This window comes from Nerophis lumbriciformis, linkage group LG03, assembly GCF_033978685.3.
Source record: "Nerophis lumbriciformis linkage group LG03, RoL_Nlum_v2.1, whole genome shotgun sequence".
Taxonomy (NCBI): domain Eukaryota; kingdom Metazoa; phylum Chordata; class Actinopteri; order Syngnathiformes; family Syngnathidae; genus Nerophis; species Nerophis lumbriciformis.
The window spans coordinates 30,738,652-30,758,517 of NC_084550.2; the positions used below are offsets into that span (position 1 = coordinate 30,738,652).

The 19,866-nt window shown below is 42.3% G+C and overlaps 1 protein-coding gene across 1 annotated transcript; it reads left to right on the forward strand.

Annotated features, from left to right (window-relative positions):
• Nucleotides 1-260: 260 nt before the first annotated feature.
• On the forward strand, nt 261-18,774 carry slc16a1a (solute carrier family 16 member 1a). Its single transcript, XM_061928769.1, has 5 exons — nt 261-368; nt 9,998-10,252; nt 17,112-17,255; nt 17,335-18,108; nt 18,167-18,774. Exons 2-5 carry the CDS (start codon nt 10,036-10,038, stop codon nt 18,373-18,375), a joined length of 1,344 nt encoding a protein of 447 aa, XP_061784753.1. The 5' UTR covers nt 261-368; nt 9,998-10,035; the 3' UTR covers nt 18,376-18,774.
• Nucleotides 18,775-19,866: the final 1,092 nt, after the last annotated feature.

The following is a 19,866-nucleotide window of genomic DNA, read 5'->3' on the forward strand; positions in this document are numbered from 1 at the left end:
CATCTTATCTCTGAGAGCCCAGACCTGCTGGCACTTCCTGAGGTCACCATGTGAAGGACCCAGACCTAGCACATGACCAGGGGGCGGGGACAGCCATTGTAAGACCATGGTTCTAAGCCAATAAGAGCTGACCCACACAAGCACTTGGCTCCACAGGGTCCAGGTTTCTTCTGGCCACTGAATCAACTCCCAACTGGACTTTGTTGGCACCTGATGAGGTCTGAGGCAACACTTCTGTGGTCCACCTGATGGAGAACCACAGAAGACTTCTGGAACATCTGTGAAGTACATCATTGGTGTTTGTGTGGACATCTTCAGATGACTCGTGTGGACGTGTCCTGCTGAGATTATCTGGCCCGCTTTGAGAGGTAAGATGCTGAAGCCTTTCACGCGAGCCAAAATACCTCATGGTGCACGTAGACCACGGTCACAATGCTAGTAGGGACATAGGGCTGGGCCGTATGGCCAAGAAGTCAAACAAAAAAATATTATTTTATTCATTTACTATCTGTTTATATTCTTTCATTTTTTATTATTAATATTGTTATTATTATTATAATATATTTTAGTATTATTATTTATTTATTCATTTGTAATTATTACTACTTTGGTTTGTTCTGTGGTTTTTTTGTGTTGTTTTTCTCTTTTCTTTTCTTTTTTTCTTTTGGGGGAGATTTGGCATTGTTGGGATGTAAACTTAAAAATATAACTTTGACATGTTGACCAGACAAGAGATGTATGATGGATGCAAATATGACGTCATGGATAGGAATGTCTGATGCACCATGTCAATAAAAACTTTAATATATATATATATATATATATATATATATATATTCAGTATATATACATTAAAATTAAAATTAAAAAAATAACAAATCACAAATAATAAACATTATTGTTTTCATATCATCGTGATTAATACCACCATGTTTTATGTTGTATTTAACAAGACAGTTTTATAACATCTACTAAAAACCAAAGAAAGTCAGGGATTAGTTCAACATTTCATGAACTTACTGAGATAACAACACTGACATTAGTTTAGTGTTGTTATGGTGGACCTGAAGAGTACACCATCAGATAACGGCCCAGCCATAGGGTCACACAGGTGTTATGAAAAGGTGTTATTTACCTGTCCAGGTGAAATAGTCACCTGATGTGACAATAGTCCTCAGGAGTCATAGTCCTGGTGAGGACTTATGAGGTTTCAGAGGCTTTTGGAGATTCTAGAAGGTTGGAATGAACCAATGAGATGATTAATATCAGCCTTGAAGGAAGTTCAGTGGTCAGGAAGTTCTTTCAAATTAAAAGTTGTTTGTATCTTGTTTCTACAACTGGTAGTACACTAAAAGTAGGACATGTATGCCAGGAACAACCTATGTTAAGTTTCAGTTTCTAGTGGTCAGCTGACAAGAAAGTAGTGGTGTTGTTTACTATATGCCAGAGGTGGGACCAAGTCATTGTTTTGCAAGGTCTCAAGTCTTTGCCGTCAAGTCTTGAGTCAAGTCCCGAGTCAAGTCCAAAGTCAAGACTTGAAAGTCTCAAGTCAAGTCCCAAGTCCTGCATTTTGAGTTTCGAGTCCTTTCAAGTCCTTCTAACCACAGACTAATATATTTACATAGATCGTGTATGCTTTTAAAACGCTGTATTTATTTATTAAAAGAAGTGCATTTGAAGTTGCAGGAAAAAAAATAGTGCTGACATTGCACTTCATAATAGCATCATTTTAAACATTTAACTCATTCCTTTACAGAATAAACACATTTGAAAAACAAATGCAACTGTACTTATTTGCACAAAAGTGTTAACATTGTACAAACCCCGTTTCCATATGAGTTGGGAAATTGTGTTAGATGTAAATATAAACGGAATACATCCATCCATCCATTTTCTACCGCTTATTCCCTTTGGGGTCGCAGGGGGCGCTGGAGCCTATCTCAGCTACAATCGGGCGGAAGGCGGGGTACACCCTGGACAAGTCGCCACCTCATCGCAGGGCCAACACAGATAGACAGACAACATTCACACTCACATCCACACACTAGGGCCAATTTAGTGTTGCCAATCAACTTATCCCCAGGTGCATGTCTTTGGAAGTGGGAGGAAGCCGGAGTACCCGGAGGGAACCCACGCAGTCACGGGGAGGACATGCAAACTCCACACAGAAAGATCCCGAGCCCGGGATTGAACCCAAGACTACTCAGGACCTTCGTATTGTGAGGCAGATGCACTAACCCCTCTGCCACCGTGAAGCCGGAATACAATGATTTGCAAATCCTTTTCAACCCATATTCAATTGAATATGCTACAAAGACAACATATTTGATGTTCAAACTCATAAACTTTTTTTTTTTTTTTGCAAATAATAATTAACTTAGAATTTCATGGCTGCAACACGTGCCAAAGTAGTTGGGAAAGGGCATGTTCACCACTGTGTTACATGGCCTTTCCTTTTAACAACACTCAGTAAACGTTTGGGAACTGAGGAGACACATTTTTGAAGCTTCTCAGTTGGAATTCTTTCCCATTCTTGTTTTATGTACAGCTTAAGTTGTTCAACAGTCCGGGGGTCTCTGTTGTGCTATTTTAGGCTTCATAATGCGCCACACATTTTCAATGGGAGACAGGTCTGGACTACAGGCAGGCCAGTCGAGTACCCGCACTCTTTTACTATGAAGCCACGTTGATGTAACACGTGGCTTGGCATTGTCTTACTGAAATAAGCAGGGGCGTCCATGGTAATGTTGCTTGGATGGCAACATATGTTGCTCCAAAAGCTGTATGTACCTTTCAGCATTAATGGTGCCTTCACAGATGTGTAAGTTACCCATGTCTTGGCCACTATTGCACCCCCATATCATCACACATGCCGCCTATAACAATCCGGATGGTTCTTTTCCTCTTTGGTCCGGAGGACACGACGTCCACAGTTTCCAAAAACAATTTGAAATGTGGACTCGTCAGACCACAGAACACTTTTCCACTTTGTATCAGTCCATCTTAGATGAGCTCAGGCCCAGCGAAGCTGCCAGCGTTTCTATGTGTTGTTGATAAACGGTTTTCGCCTTGCATAGGAGAGTTTTAACTTGCACTTACAGATGTAGCGACCAACTGTAGTTACTGACAGTGGGTTTCTGAAGTGTTCCTGAGCCCATGTGGTGATATCCTTTACACACTGATGTCGCTTGTTGATGCAGTACAGCCTGAGGGATGGAAGGTCACGGGCTTAGCTGCTTACGTGCAGTGATTTCTCCAAATTCTCTGAACCCTTTGATGATATTGCGGACCGTAGATGGTGAAATCCCTAAATTCCTTGCAATAGCTGGTTGAGAAAGGTTTTTCTTGAACTGTTCAACAATTTGCTCACGCATTTGTTGACAAAGTGGTGACCCTTGCCCCATCCTTGTTTGTGAATGACTGAGCATTTCATGGAATCTACTTTTATACCCAATCATGGCACCCACCTGTTCCCAATTAGCCTGTTCACCTGTGGGATGTTCCAAATAAGTCTTTGATGAGCATTCCTCAACTTTATCAGTATTTATTGCCACCTTTCCCAACTTCTTTGTCACGTGTTGCTGGCATCAAATTCTAAAGTTAATGATTATTGGCAAAAAAAAAATGTTTATGAGTTTGAACATCAAATATGTTGTCTTTGTAGCATATTCAACTGAATATGGGTTGAAAAGGATTTGCAAATCATTGTATTCCGTTTATATTTACATCTAACACAATTTCCCAACTCATATGGAAACGGGGTTTGTATTTCCATGGCATATTGCATTGTAACTAGTTCCACAGCAATTTCTATCCTGTTCTTACCTTATCTCATTAATCTCATCTCATACTGTATGTGTGTTGATGTGTGCGTACACATGAAAAACATAACAAATACATGAACATAACAATGAACACAGTTGTACTTTTTAGATGTCAGGGCCCTTTGCAATATGTACACATATTCTTAACATAGTATACATTTTAACTGACCTTTATTTGACTATGTTTGTCTTTTTGTAGGTGGCTAAAATACGCGGTGCTGCTGACCGCCGTCTAACGTTACGTTACTGTGTGTGATACATTGACTAACGTAATGTTACTGTGTGTGATACATTGACTAACGTTACGTTACTGTGTGTGATACATTGACTAACGTAACGTTATGTGTAGGTACCTCATGCAACCCTGCTTAAAGAAAATCACTTGACAAAAAGTATGAATAAGGTAGCGAACTGCAGTGGACGCAACATATTGCCGTGTTTGCAATGACGTTATAACCATAGACATCTTATAAGTAGACGCAGCATTGGCTGCTGTGACACGAGCAATTTGGCCGCCATCTTGAAGTGGTGATGAGGAGCTGGCCAGCAGCCTAAACTGACAGTTGACAGGTAGAAAACAAAGATGCTAAACTGACAGTTGACAGGTAGAAAACAAAGATGATAAACTGACAGTTGACAGGTAGAAAACAAAGATGCTAAACTAACAGTTGACAGGTAGAAAACAAAGATGCTAAACTGACAGTTGACAGGTAGAAAACAAAGATGCTAAACTGACAGTTGACAGGTAGAAAACAAAGATGCTAAACTGACAGTTGACAGGTAGAAAACAAAGATGGTGTTCAGCGTTTTCCTGCTCAAATGAGCGGACTGTTGAAAATAGGAATCGGGGGATTACTTTTCACAAGTAAGATTTAACATTAACGTACTATTGGTTGTATTTTGTGAAAAGAATATTAGCACAGAGTTGAGAAGGAGCAAAGATCTTCAATATTTGTATGTGAAAATCCCAAAGAAATCTTCTGGGGGAGGATGACCCCCTACAGGGGTTTGCTTTACGAACTTTCTGCCCCACCTAAAACAAAATTCACCAGCCACCACTGATTATGATGCATTTTCATTTTAGGCAAAATATAAGACAATACTTTCTTAACAGTTTAATTGTAACCAGGAATAAGTCTTCAAGTAACAATATTCAAATACTAACATTGTTGGGTAAGACAGAATTTGGTGTTATTCTGAATCCAGTGAAACAGATTGGTGGTTTTAGTTGATATAAAGACTTTCAGGTGTTTATATATGTTTATGTTGAAGTATTTGGCAGACGCTTTTATCCAAAGCAACATACATAAAAAATACATATAAAACAATCACTGTAAACATGATCATGTAAGGGAAGAATGTAATAGAAAATATCAATACAAAGTGTCAAGACAGAATAAACTCTCTGCTGCTGCAGCAACAGAGATACAGTCTATAAGATATATAGATATCTAATGTATTCATACATTGTTTATGTAGCATGTATATATAACCTAATCATATCGTTTCTTCAACTTCAAAATAGCTTACCGTTTTTTTCCCCTTCTCTGGGATTATATTCCCAGTTTTGATCTGGTCACTTATAGCGTATAAGAATGTTACATTACTGTTAAGCAAACTATGAATAAAAAAACATGTGTCCTTTATCATAGCTACACATATGACAAAAAAGGGGTGAAAATCAGTGGTATTCAGTGAGGTAAGATGAATTAAATGTTCATTACTCCTGCCAAATGAATTGCACTGAGTGGAGCGGATCACCACTCCAAGATGGCGGCCCTGCGTCTCGTCAGCGCCAGTAGGCAGTAGCGCTCCATGCTGCGTCTACTTATAAGATGTCTATGGTTATAACGTTAGCAGTGAGTTTGCAGCCTCACTGATTTAAGTACACAGCAAATAAAAGTCACGTTACTTAGCCAATAAACGTTAGCTTACATTCAAAACTTACCCTTCTTTGTGCAACTTCAAATGTCGAACCAAGTTGGAAGTTGTTGCGTCTCCGTCTGTGATCTTCGAACTGCATGTTTTGCATTTTCAGTTGATCAAGTCGTAGTTTTTACACCCGAACGAAACTATTTTAGGTAGGGATGTCCGATAATGGCTTTTTGCTGATATCCGATATTCTGATATTGTCCAACTCTTAATTACCGATACCGATATCAACCGATACCGATATATACAGTCGTGGAATCAACACATTATTATGCCTAATTTGGACAACCAGGTATGGTGAAGATAAGGTCCTCTTTAAAAAAATTAATAAGATAAAATGAGATAAATAAATTAAAAACATTTTCTTGAATAAAAAAGAAAGTAAAACAATATAAAAAAAGTTACATAGAAACTAGTAATGAATGAAAATGAGTAAAATGAAGTGTTAAAGGTTAGTACTATTAGTGGAGCAATGCGGACCAAGCTCTGACACTGATCATACAGGTGCGGACCGTCACAATCAGACAGTTCGATACCCCATACTCCCTGAGCACTCCCCCAAATGCCTTCTCCAAGTCCTCAAAGTACATGTAGACTGGTTGGGCAAACTCCCTAGCACCCTCAAGGACCCTGCCGAGAGTATAGAGCTGGTCCACAGTTCCACGACCAGGATGAAAACCACAATGTTCCTCTTGAATCCGAGGTTCGACTATCCAGCGTAGCCTCTTCTCCAGTAGACCTGAATAGACCTTATCGGGAAGACTCAGGAGCGTGATACCACGGTAGTTGGAACTTCTTAAAGCGAGGAATCACCACCCCGGTCTGCCAATCCAGAGGTACCGCCCCCGATGTCCACGTGATGTTGCAGAGTCTTGTCAACCAAGACAGCCGCACAGCATCCAGAGCCTTAAGGAACTCCAGGCGGGTCTCATCCACCCCCGGGGCCTTGCCACCGAGGAGCTTTTTAAGTACCTTGGCAACCTCAGCCCCAGAAATAGGAGAGCCCACCACAAAACCCCCAGGCACTGCTTCCTCACAGGAAGACATGTTGGTGGGATTGAGGAGGCCTTCGAAGTATTCCCTCCACCAATCCATAACATCCGCAGTCGAGGTCAGCAGCACACTATCCTCACCATACACGGTGTTGACAGTGCACTGCTTCCCCTTCCGGAGGCGGCGGATGGTGGTCCAGAATCGCTTCGAAGCCATCTGGAAGTCGTTTTCCATGGCTACCCCGATTGTCCTCCCATGTCCGAGTTTGTGCGTCCACGACCGCTGAAGCCGCACACCGCTTGGCCTGTCGGTACCTATCCGCTGCCTCCAGAGTGCCATGAGCCAAAAGGACCCAATAGGACTCTTTCTTCAGCTTGACTGCCGGCACGACAGGCACCAACCACCTTGCGACCATTGCTCCAATCGGCCGCCTCGACAATAGAGGTACGGAACATGGTCCACTCGGACTCAATGTCCTGTGCCTCCCTCGTGACATGTTCAAGGTTCTTCCGGAGTTGGGAATTGAAACTCTCTCTGACAGGAGACTCTGCTAGACGTTCCCAGCAGACCCTCACATAGCGTTTGGGCCTGCCAGTTCTGTCTGGCATCCTCTCCCACCATTGCAGCCAACTCACCACCAGATGGTGATAGGTAGAAAGCTCCGCCCCTCTCTTCACCTGAGTGTCCAAAACATGAGGCCGCAAATCCGATGACACAACTACAAAGTCGATCATGGAACTGCGGCCTAAGGTGTTCTGCTGCCAAGTGCACATATGGACACTCTTATGTTTGAACATGGTGTTTGTTATGGACAATCCATGACGAGCACAAAAGTCCAATAACAAAACATCACTTGGGTTCAGATCCGGGCGGCCATTCTTCCCAATCACGCCTCTCCAGGTTTCACTGTCGTTGCCAACATGAGCATTGAAGTCCCCCAGTAGGACAAGGGAATCACCTGGGAGAGCACTCTCCAGTATTCCCTCGAGTGAATCCAAAAAGGGTGGGTACTCTGAACTGCTATTTGGTGCGTAAGCACAAACAACAGTCAGGACCAGTCCCCCCACCCGAAGGCGGAGGGAGGCTACCCTTTCGTCCACCGGGTTGAACTCTAACGTGTGGTCTTTGAGCCGGGGCACAACAAGAATTGCCACCCCAGTCCGTCGCCTCACACTGCGTGGAACGCCAGAGTGGAAGAGAGTCTGGCCCCTCTCAAGAGAACTGGTTCCAGACCCCTTGCTGTGCGTCAAAGTGAGTCCAACTATATCTAGCTGGAACTTCTCCACCTTGCGCACTAGCTCAGGCTCCTTCCCTCCCAGCGAGGTTACGTTCCACGTCCAAAGAGCTGGCTTATGTAGCCGAGGATCGGACCGCCAAGTGCCCTGCCTTCGGCTGCCACCCAGCTCACATCGCACCTGAACTCTATGGCCCCTCCCATGAGTGGTGAGCCCATTGGAGGGGGGACACACGTTGCCTCTTTGGGCTGTGCTTGGCCACCAGGCGCTTGCCATCGTGCCCCATCTCCAGGCCTGGCTCCAGAAGGGAGTCCCGGTGACCCGCGTCCGGGTGAGGGAAAACTGGGTCCTTTGTTTTTATTTTTCATAGAGTCTTCTGTTTTTTTATATCTCCAAAAATATCAATGAATCAAAATCAATGTTGTTATGGATTATTGACCGATCAAGGCTCCAAGGATCAAAAATTCCACTTTGAAATATTTTTAGGGGAAAATATTGCATATTTTGTGTGTTTGCCATAAAAAGACAAAGTTTTGGTTGACAAAAAGGGCACAAAACAAACAAAAAAAACATTAAAAAATAATTATAATCAACAGATAGACCTGAAGTTGAGATTTAAATGTTAAAAGTACAAACTCCAAAAGCAGTGAAGTTGTCATGTTGTGTAAATGCTAAATAAAAAGAGAATACAACAAATCCTTTTCAACTTATATTCAATTGAATAGACTGCAAAGACAAGATATTTCATGTTCACACTGAGAAACTTTGTTCTTTTTTGCAAATATTAGCTCATTTGGAATTTGATGGCTGCAACATGTTTCAAAAAAGCTGGCACAAGTAGCAAAAAATAGTGAGAAAGTTGAGGAATGCTCATCAAAGACTTATTTGGAACATCCCACAGGTGAACAGGCTAATTGGGAACAGGTGGGTGCCATGATTGGGTATAAAAGCAGCTTCCATGAAATGCTCAGTCATTCACAAACAAAGACGGGGCGAGGGTCACCACTTTGTCAACAAATGCCTGAGCAAATTGTTTAAGAACAACATTTCTCAACAAGGAATTTAGGGATTTCACCATCTACGCTCCGTAATATCATCAAAAGGTTCAGAGAATGTGGAGAAATCACTGCACGTAAGCCATGATATTACACACCTTGGATCCCTCAGGCGCTACTGCATGAAAAAGCCACCTCAGTGTTTAAAGGATATCACCACATAGGCTCAGAAACACTTCAGAAAACCACTGTCAGTAACTACAGTTGGTCACTACATCTGTAAGTGCAAGTTAAAACTCTACTATGCAAAGCCAAAGCCATTTATCAACAACACCCAGAAATGCTTCGCTGGGCCCGAGCTCATCTAAGATGGACTGATGCAAAGTGGAAAAGTGTTCTGTGGTCTGACGAGTCCACATTTCTAATTGTTTTTGGAAACTGTGGACTAAAGAGGAAAATAAGCATGGGGAGTGTTCTAGGGTGAACGTGTAAAAGGCAGCATGTGTGATGGTATGGGGGTGTATTAGTGGCCAAGACATGGGTAACTTACACATCTGTGAAGGCACCATTAATGCTGAAAGGTACATACAGCTTTTGGAGCAACATATGTTGCCATACAAGCAACGTTACCATGGACGCCCCTGCTTATTTCAGCAAGACAATACCAAGCCAGGTGTTACAACAGCGTGGCTTCATAGTAAAAGAGTGCAGGTACTAGACTGGCCTGCCTGTAGTCCAACATTGAAAATGTGTGAAGGCTAAAATATGAGAAGGGAGACTGTTGAACAACTTAAGCTGTACATCAAGCAAGAATGGGAAAGAATTCCACTTCAAAAATGTGTCTCCTCAGTTCCCAAACCTTTACTGAGTGTTAAAAGGAAAGGCCATGTAACACACTGGTAAAAATGCCTTTTTTTTTTTCAAATTCTAAGTTCATGATTATTTGCCAAACATAACAAAGTTTCTCAGTGTGAACATGAACTATGTGGTGTAAAGTCCAAGTTGTGTTGTCGTGCAGAGGAAGTCCTCGCTGCAGCTCACACACACAAGCAGAAGATGCCGGCAGCAGTGGGCGGTCCTGTGGGCTACACCCCCCCTGAGGGAGGCTGGGGCTGGATGGTGGTGATCGGAGCCTTCATCTCCATCGGCTTCTCCTACGCCTTCCCCAAGTCCATCACCGTCTTCTTCAAAGAGATCGAGGCCATCTTCGACGTGACCAGCAGCCAAGTCTCCTGGATCTCCTCCATCATGCTGGCAGTCACTTACGGAGGAGGTGAGTTCTACTGGTCTACAGACTCCATGCCAGTACTGGACTTGACAACCATAATCCTGCTGGTCTTTGAGACTCGGCACAGCAGCTTGAGAAAGATGAAGAAAACTCTTTGGTCCGTCTTAGAAGACTTCGGCCCATCATCCCAGTAGACTTCATCAGTTCAGGACCTTAGACTTAGATTAGTCACATCTAGTCCTAGACTTAGATTGTTCATATCTAGTCTTAGACTTAGATTGGTCACATCTAGTCTTAGACTTAGATTGGTCACATCTAGTCCTAGACTTAGATTGTTCATATCTAGTCTTAGACTTAGATTGGTCACATCTAGTCCTAGACTTAGATTGTTCTTATATGGTCTTAGACTTAGACTGGTAGCATCTAGTCTTAGACTTAGATTGGTCACATCTAGTCTTAGACTTAGTTGGTCACATCTTGTCTTAGACTTAGATTGATCACATCTGGTCTTAGACTTAGACTAGTCACATCTAGACTTAAACTTAGATTGGTCACATCTAGTGTTAGACTAAGACTGGTCATATCTGGTCTTAGACTTAGATTGGTCACATCTAGTCTTAGACTTAGATTGATCACATCTAGTCTTAGACTTAGATTGGTCACATATAGTCTTAGACTTAGATTGGTCACATCTAGTCTTAGTCTTAGATAGGTCACATCTAGGGTTAGACTTAGATTGGTCACATCTAGTCGTAGATTTAGATTGGTCACATCTAGTCTTAGACTTAGATTGGTCACATCTAGTCTTAGTCTTAGATTGGTCACATCTAGTCGTAGACTTAGATTGGTCACATCTAGTCTTAGACTTAGATTGGTCACATGTAGTCTTAGACTTAGATTGGTCACATCTAGTCGTAGACTTAGATTGGTCACATCTAGTCTTAGTCTTAGATTGGTCACATCTAGTCGTAGACTTAGATTGGTCACATCTAGTCTTAGACTTAGATTGGTCACATGTAGTCTTAGACTTAGATTGGTCACATATAGGGTTAGACTTAGATTGGTCACATCTAGTCGTAGACTTAGATTGGTCACATCTAGTCTTAGACTTAGATTGGTCACATGTAGTCTTAGACTTAGATTGGTCACATCTAGTCGTAGACTTAGATTGGTCACATCTAGTCTTAGTCTTAGATTGGTCACATCTAGTCGTAGACTTAGATTGGTCACATCTAGTCTTAGACTTAGATTGGTCACATGTAGTCTTAGACTTAGATTGGTCACATATAGTCTTAGACTTAGATTGGTCACATCTAGTCGTAGACTTAGATTGGTCACATCTAGTCTTAGTCTTAGATAGGTCACATCTAGGGTTAGACTTAGATTGGTCACATCTAGTCGTAGATTTAGATTGGTCACATCTAGTCTTAGACTTAGATTGGTCACATATAGGGTTAGACTTAGATTGGTCACATCTAGTCGTAGACTTAGATTGGTCACATCTAGTCTTAGACTTAGATTGGTCACATGTAGTCTTAGACTTAGATTGGTCACATCTAGTCGTAGACTTAGATTGGTCACATCTAGTCTTAGTCTTAGATTGGTCACATCTAGTCGTAGACTTAGATTGGTCACATCTAGTCTTAGACTTAGATTGGTCACATGTAGTCTTAGACTTAGATTGGTCACATATAGTCTTGGACTTAGATTGGTCACATCTAGTCTTAGTCTTAGATTGGTCACATCTAGTCGTAGACTTAGATTGGTCACATCTAGTCTTAGACCTAGATTGGTCACATGTAGTCTTAGACTTAGATTGGTCACATCTAGTCTTAGACTTAGATTGGTCACATCTAGTCTTAGACTTAGATTGATCACATCTAGTATTAGACTTAGATTGGTCACATCTAGTCTTAGACTTAGATTGGTCACATCTAGTCTCAGACTTAGATTGGTCACATCTAGTATTAGACTTAGATTGGTCAGATATAGTCTTAGACTTAGATTGGTCACATCTCATCTTAGACTTATATTGGTCACATCTAGTCTTAGACTTAGATTGGTCACATCCAGTCATAGACTTAGATTGGTCACATCTAGTCTCAGACTTAGATTGATCACATCTAGTCTTAGACTTAGATTGGTCACATATAGTCTCAGACTTAGATTGATCACATCTAGTCTTAGACTTAGATTGGTCACATATAGTCTTAGACTTAGATTGGTCACATATAGTCTAGTGTCTGTTGCCAACACTCCAGATATTAATACTTAAATATGGCGCTGTAGCACAAATAATAACACACCTTTTCAGTGTCACTGTCGGTGTGACAAGAAAACTATTTGATAAATACTAAACATTATGGCCGCTGGCGAAGAAATGAGCCGCACCGTTTTATAAGCCGCAGGATTCAAAGCGTTCAAAAAAAGTACAGCATTATTTAGTTGTAACTTTATAGTAATTAACTGTAAAATCACCGCTCTACAGTTACAGTAAATAATTGTAAAGACATTTACAGTAATGTACTGTAAATGTTACTTGTTAGTTTACAATATGATGCATGACATAATTACTGGAGTAGGACAGTAACTTACTGTACATGTTACTGTATGGTACGGTGTTAGTTGACTGTAAATGTTACTGTATGGTACGGTGTTAGTTGACTGTACATGTTACTGTATGGTACGGTGTTAGTTGACTGTACTTGTTACTGTATGGTGCAGTGTTAGTTGACTGTACATGTTACTGTATGGTACGGTGTTAGTTGACTGTACATGTTACTGTATGGTACAGTGTTAGTTGACTGTAAGTGTTACTGTATGGTATGGTGTTAGTTGACTGTACATGTTACTGTATGGTACAGTGTTAGTTGACTGTAAGTGTTACTGTATGGTACGGTGTTAGTTGACTGTACATGTTACTGTATGGTACGGTGTTAGTTGACTGTACATGTTACTGTATGGTACAGTGTTAGTTGACTGTAAATGTTACTGTATGGTACGGTGTTAGTTGTCTGTACATGTTACTGTATGGTACGGTGTTAGTTGACTGTACATGTTACTGTATGGTACAGTGTTAGTTGACTGTACATGTTACTGTATGGTACTGTGTTAGTTGACTGTAAATGTTACTGTATGGTACGGTGTTAGTTGACTGTACATGTTACTGTATGGTACGGTGTTAGTTGACTGTACATGTTACTGTATGGTACAGTGTTAGTTGACTGTAAGTGTTACTGTATGGTACGGTATTAGTTGACTGTAAGTGTTACTGTATGGTACGGTGTGAGTTGACTGTACATGTTACTGTATGGTACGGTGTTAGTTGACTGTACATGTTACTGTATGGTGCGGTGTTAGTTGACTGTAAATGTTACTGTATGGTACGGTGTTAGTTGACTGTACTTGTTACTGTATGGTACGGTGTTAGTTGACTGTACATGTTACTGTATGGTACGGTGTTAGTTGACTGTAAATGTTACTGTATGGCACGGTGTTAGTTGACTGTACTTATTACTGTATGGTACGGTGTTAGTTGACTGTACATGTTACTGTATGGTACGGTGTTAGTTGACTGTACATGTTACTGTATGGTACGGTGTTAGTTGACTGTACTTGTTACTGTATGGTACAGTGTTAGTTGACTGTACATGTTACTGTATGGTACGGTGTTAGTTGACTGTACATGTTACTGTATGGTATGGTGTTAGTTGACTGTACATGTTACTGTATGGTACGGTGTTAGTTGACTGTACTTGTTACTGTATGGTACAGTTTTAGTTGACTGTACATGTTACTGTATGGTACGGTGTTAGTTGACTGTACATGTTACTGTATGGTACGGTGTTAGTTGACTGTACATGTTACTGTATGGTACAGTGTTAGTTGACTGTACATGTTACTGTATGGTACGGTGTTAGTTGACTGTACATGTTACTGTATGGTACGGTGTTTGTTGACATGACATCATTACAGTGTGTCATCACTGGAGGAGGAAGAAGCTTCTCTCAGAGTAACAATTACTGGTAGTTGCAGGCTGGATGAGCTGTGCTTGTTTTGATGGCAGCATGGCTCGTGTGCCAGCACGTGACGTGTGTCTCACTGGCAGATGATGACAGGCTTTGTTCTCCTCATTCTTACAATAAACACTTTAGCACTTATTATGTTTGAAGAGCAGACAAACAAACAATACTTTTTGTCAGAATGTTTGTGGATGACACTTCCTGCTGTGAAGTCAACTGCTGCATTGTGTCCATACACACATGATGTACTCACCAGTTATTTACTGTTGTGTCAACAGGAGCTTGTTCACTAATCCCTCATTACTTCAGCAAGCAGGATGTTTGCATCCAAAGCTTCTTATGTTATGAATACAAATGTTGTGTGTCAACACTCAGCTGACAGCAGGAGAATGTTTGACTGCACGTCCACATCACCACTTCATTAGCAAGCACCTCCATTTTCATCCGTTGCCTTCATAATATTTTCATCCGTTACCTTCATAACATTTTCATCCATTACCTTCATAATATTTTCATCCATTACCTTCATAATATTTTCATCCATTACCTTCATAATATTTTCATCCATTACCTTCATAATATTTTCATCCATTACCACATCCAATACACCTTGCAAAGTCTCACACTCCCAGACGTGTGGAGTCAAAGCAGTGGTGTTTCCCACCTAGGCCTTCAATCATGTCCTACTTAGTCCTACTTCAATAAATACCACTAAAAAGACCACCATGTATGTCGCCACATGACAAATACCATACAGGTGTGCACTACTGGGCATTGAATCTCCTCAATGTGTCACTACTGTACCAGTCGGGCTATTTTTGGTGCATTTAAACATAGATAAACCCGCATCGGACGTGGTTCTGTCTAAAGTAAAATAATTGTAAAAAACATATTGAATGTGAAAAATATATTTGAAGTCAGAATTTGATGGCGTATAAACCAGTGGTACCGCTCGTAGTTGCTTGATCCGAGTGGAAGTGGCAGGCAAACCATTTCACCGCCAGGACAGCTTAACTCGTTTCCGGGGTCGGCCGACGTCGTCTCACAAGATCTAGTTTCTCTTTAAATATCCTTCTTGAAATTGCCCTTGCAAATATATATCTCGACCTAATCTGCTTTTTTGTTGGTTAAAAAAGTGAGTACCGCTGATTTCTCCGCTGGCCGGGTATAGCTCCGGTGCCACTTTCTGCTTTCGTAAATCCCAACTTGTGATTGGATACTTGGGAGTGACAAGTGAGTATGCAATCACAGTCATGTTCAACGTGAGGCTGCCTAGATGGGCTGCTGTCAACAACTGCTGATCTGATGGCAACTGTCTGTTAACTGAAGGTCTTTGTTTGTTTCCACTGCACTGGTTCAGAAGGACTTCATCCAGCGCTGGCAACAAGCAAGATTAATTCTCATTGGATAAAAGCTCTAACTTAAAAACAGCAACACTGGAGCCTAATATGACATGAAGAGAATGTGATGAATACTTTTATATATTTATGAAAAGTAAATACAAAACTAACTAAAAATAAAAACTTGTATTGGTTTATGATCATGATTTATGTTAGACCAGCAGAGAAGGCCTTGCTGGCACACCACTGAGTCATACCAATATTGGCATGACACACACACACACACACACACACACACACACACACACACACACACACACACACACACACACACACACACACACACACACCATCATCATCGGCGGTTACTCGAAGCGAGTATGACGATCCTCCTGGTAGGGGTGTATCCCTTTATGGAGGATGCCTGTGCGTGACTTACAGTAGTTTAACATGGGGAGACTGGTGCACAGACAGTCACCACACCATCCTTGACAGATCCGGATCAGGGTCCAGTGGCATGGAGTCCAAGACGACTGGGGACCCTTTTCTGCTGCAGCCTTCATCCGCCTCCCAGCCGTTGTGACGCTCCATAGGGTTAGCAATCATCCTCCGCCTGTTCCATCGTTGAGGTCTTGGGTTATTTCCCCATAACTGGGCCCACATGGATATGGGGGTGCCTTCTTCCGCCATCGCAGCTGTTGCGGTACTTCTTACATCTACCGTTTTCCGCCTGCTCCGCCGTTGAGGTCTTCACCGTATCCCTGGCTAGGGGGCAGTCAGGTACTAGGCCAGGGGTCGGCAACCCGCGGCTCTTTGATCACTCTGATGCGGCTCAGCTGCATACTTGCCGACCCCCCCCCCCCCGATTTTCCCGAGAGACTTCCGGATTTTAGCGCCTCTCGCATTAAACTCCTGAGATTAATATTCTCTGATTTTCACAATTACAATAATAATAAGGGCGTGCTATGATGTTACAGCACTTAGCGCCCCTTGCAATCTGTACTAACCTCGTGCCAGCCCAGCCTCTTGTTATGTGCATCTTCTGCTTGCACACGTAAGTGACAGCAAGGCATACTTGGTCAACAGCCACACAGGTTACACTGACGGTGGCCATATAAAACAACTTTAACACTCTTACTAATAATGCGCCACACTTTGAACCAAAACCAAACAAGAATGACAAACACATTTCGGGAGAACATCTGCACCTTAACACAACATAAACACAACAGAACAAATACCCAGAATCCCATGCAGCCCTGACTCTTCCGGGCTACATTATACACCCCTGCTACCACCAAACCCCGTCCCCACCCCAACCCTGCTCCCTCACACATCAACACCCAACATTAAAAGTGTATAAAGAAGTGGACTACACTGCAGTGCAGCACTGACACAAATAAAAAAATTATTTATTAAAAGTGTATAAAGAAGTGGACTACAGCACTGACACAAATGATTGCAGGAGTGGTTTTGCGAGAGATGTTCTGCTGTCGCCCTCTTGTGGACAAACACACACCTGAACTGTTTGTGAACTCTCAGGTCCCATCAGCAGCATCCTGGTCAACAAGTACGGGAGTCGGCGTGTGATGATGCTGGGAGGATGTCTGTCCGGTCTGGGTCTGGTTGCCGCCTCCTTCTGCAACTCCGTGCAAGCCTTGTACTTGTGCATCGGTGTGGTGGGAGGTACTGGTGTTGTTGTTGGTCATGCACACTGCTGCCACCTGCTGTTGGAAAAGTGCTGATCCTCTGTAAATGTTTTCAGGACTGGGATTGTCCTTCAACCTCAACCCCGCCCTCACCATGATCGGGAAATACTTCTACAACCGGCGACCCATCGCCAACGGCATCGCCATGGCCGGCAGTCCGGTCTTCCTCTCCACGCTGGCCCCTCTCAACACATGGTTCTATGACCGCTTCGGCTGGAGAGGAAGCTTCCTCATCCTGGGCGGCCTGCTGCTCAACTGCTGCGTGGCCGGGTCCCTCATGAGGCCCATCGGACCCAAGGCCAAGCCCGCCGAGAAGACCACGGGGAGGTCGGGCTGCTCGCAGATCCTGAACAGCTTCATTGACCTGTCCTTGTTCAAGCACCGCGGCTTCCTGCTCTACATCTCGGGCAATATTATTATGTTCTTTGGTCTTTTTGCTCCGCTGGTGTTCCTCAGTAACTTTGCAAAGAGCAAGGAGATCCCAAAAGAGAAAGCAGCGTTCCTGCTGTCAGTTCTGGCCTTTGTTGACATGGTGGCCCGGCCCTCCATGGGCATTGTAGCCAACACCAAGTGGGTCCGGCCCAGGATTCAGTATTTCTTTGCCGCCTCTGTGCTGTACAACGGCGTGTGCCACGTCCTGGCCCCCATGTCCGTGGACTACAAAGGCTTTGTCATCTACTCCATCTTCTTTGGCTTTGCTTTCGGCTGGCTGAGCTCCGTGTTGTTCGAGACCTTGATGGACCTGGTGGGAGCCCAACGCTTTTCCAGCGCCGTGGGCCTGGTGACCATCATCGAATGTGGACCCGTGCTGCTCGGCCCGCCTCTGCTAGGTAACTCACTGTTCTTTCTTTGATCTGCACAACAAACACCAACCTTTGACTTTGGCAGGCAAGTTCAAGGACGTCTACCACGACTACAAGTACACCTACCAGGGCTGCGGGATCCTCCTCATCGTCTCCAGCTTCTTCCTCTTCATGGGGATGGGCCTCAACTATCGTCTGCTGAGGAAGGAGAAACAAGAGGAGGAGCGGCTGGCCAGAGCAGGACATCCCAAGTCCTCCAGGGTGGTGGAAGCCAGAAGCACCGACACCGTCTGAGCGTTTGCTCCTGACTCCCACCTTCTAGAACCTTTATACTCTTCCTCACACGCACTTAAACATGTATATTCTACTACGTCTTTGGTTTGCAATCACTTTAACACACTAGATAAATTGATATTCAATATATTGTTTACTCTCCCAAACATACACAGAGTGTGTGTATTTCTGTAAAGACTACACATTCTCAATATAAACATGACTAATTATTTCCTCTTGTTTGTCTGCATCAGCGTCCATCAAACTGCTGACTCAGCCATTTATGACAGGTTGATAATTGCAACATTTATGTATTCTTGTTCATGGAAAATATATTGACAAGTTCTAAAGAATATTAAAGTTTTTCCTTGCCCTTATGTGGGCTCTGAACCGGGGATGTCGTTGTGGCTTGTGCAGCCCTTTGAGACACTTGTGATTTAGGGCTATAGAAATAAACATTGATTGATTGATTGATTGATTTTGCCAGGTTTGAAATGTATTTCTGAAACAATACAAAAATGAAAACTGTTGGTTCTCCAGTGGAACTTGAACACTTTCTTGTGCCCCACACAAATAAAGATCATTCATCAAATGTGGTGTGCAGCAATGATTCTCAAACTTTAAAGCAACTCTCTTCATTGAGGGCCACATTGCAGGCCACTATAGTACATGTGAATTGCCTCTTGTTTCTTATATGTGTAATGATGGACCACTCATAACTCAAGGTGACAAAGAGATATTTAGGTTAGTAGTGTCACAATCTGATATGATATCACATATCGTTCTGATAGCTTAAAAAAACAACGATCAAATGATATCAGCCTGCATGAGAAATGTCCGATAAAGTAGTCCTGCAGCCCATTTACAGTACATGAGTCTAACTTCATGAGTTACTGTGGCCACTCTACTTCAACTTAAAGACAGCATAAGTCTGGATGATAATAAATAGGTTCCAGCCTGATGATCATATCTGCTGTCCAGAGAGAAGTGAGTGATTTGACTTTACTAAATGTTGGACTCTTTTTCATGTTTGGGGCGGCCGGAGCAGAGCAGGAGGCGACAGAGAAAAGAAGAAACAAATAGGACAGAAGGGAAATTGTGGGGGAAATAATTATTTACCAAATGTTTTTCACCAAATGTGGTCAAAAGGTTCGATGTAGTTCTTCTCTTCATGCATGCAGCGGCCAACCTCGACCACTAGATGGCGTCAGAGTACGTAAACTGATTTGATGTTAAATAAATGTTATAAAATAACTAATAACAATAGCCAATATAATAATAAGATAATACTTAATTGATAACTAATATATATTAACTATTAAATAAATAAAACACATTATTTCCAAAATGTATATGCCTTTGTAATTAAATTAACATAGTTCTTCAAAAATAAAAATAAAAATAGTAACAATATTACAATAAACTAAAAAAAAGGAGATATGTGTTGTCTGGTGACACTGTAAGTACAGTACAGTCAGTGCACAGTTTGTCACTCAAATAGATTTTGACTGT

Bases quoted from the DNA above. Each gene is read 5' to 3' on its own strand.
- slc16a1a (XM_061928769.1), top strand. From the start codon at position 10,036: ATGCCGGCAGCAGTGGGCGGTCCTGTGGGCTACACCCCCCCTGAGGGA. The intron at 17,256-17,334 runs GTACTGGTGTTG...AAATGTTTTCAG, and splicing joins GTGCATCGGTGTGGTGGGAG to GACTGGGATTGTCCTTCAAC. The intron at 18,109-18,166 runs GTAACTCACTGT...TGACTTTGGCAG, and splicing joins GCTCGGCCCGCCTCTGCTAG to GCAAGTTCAAGGACGTCTAC.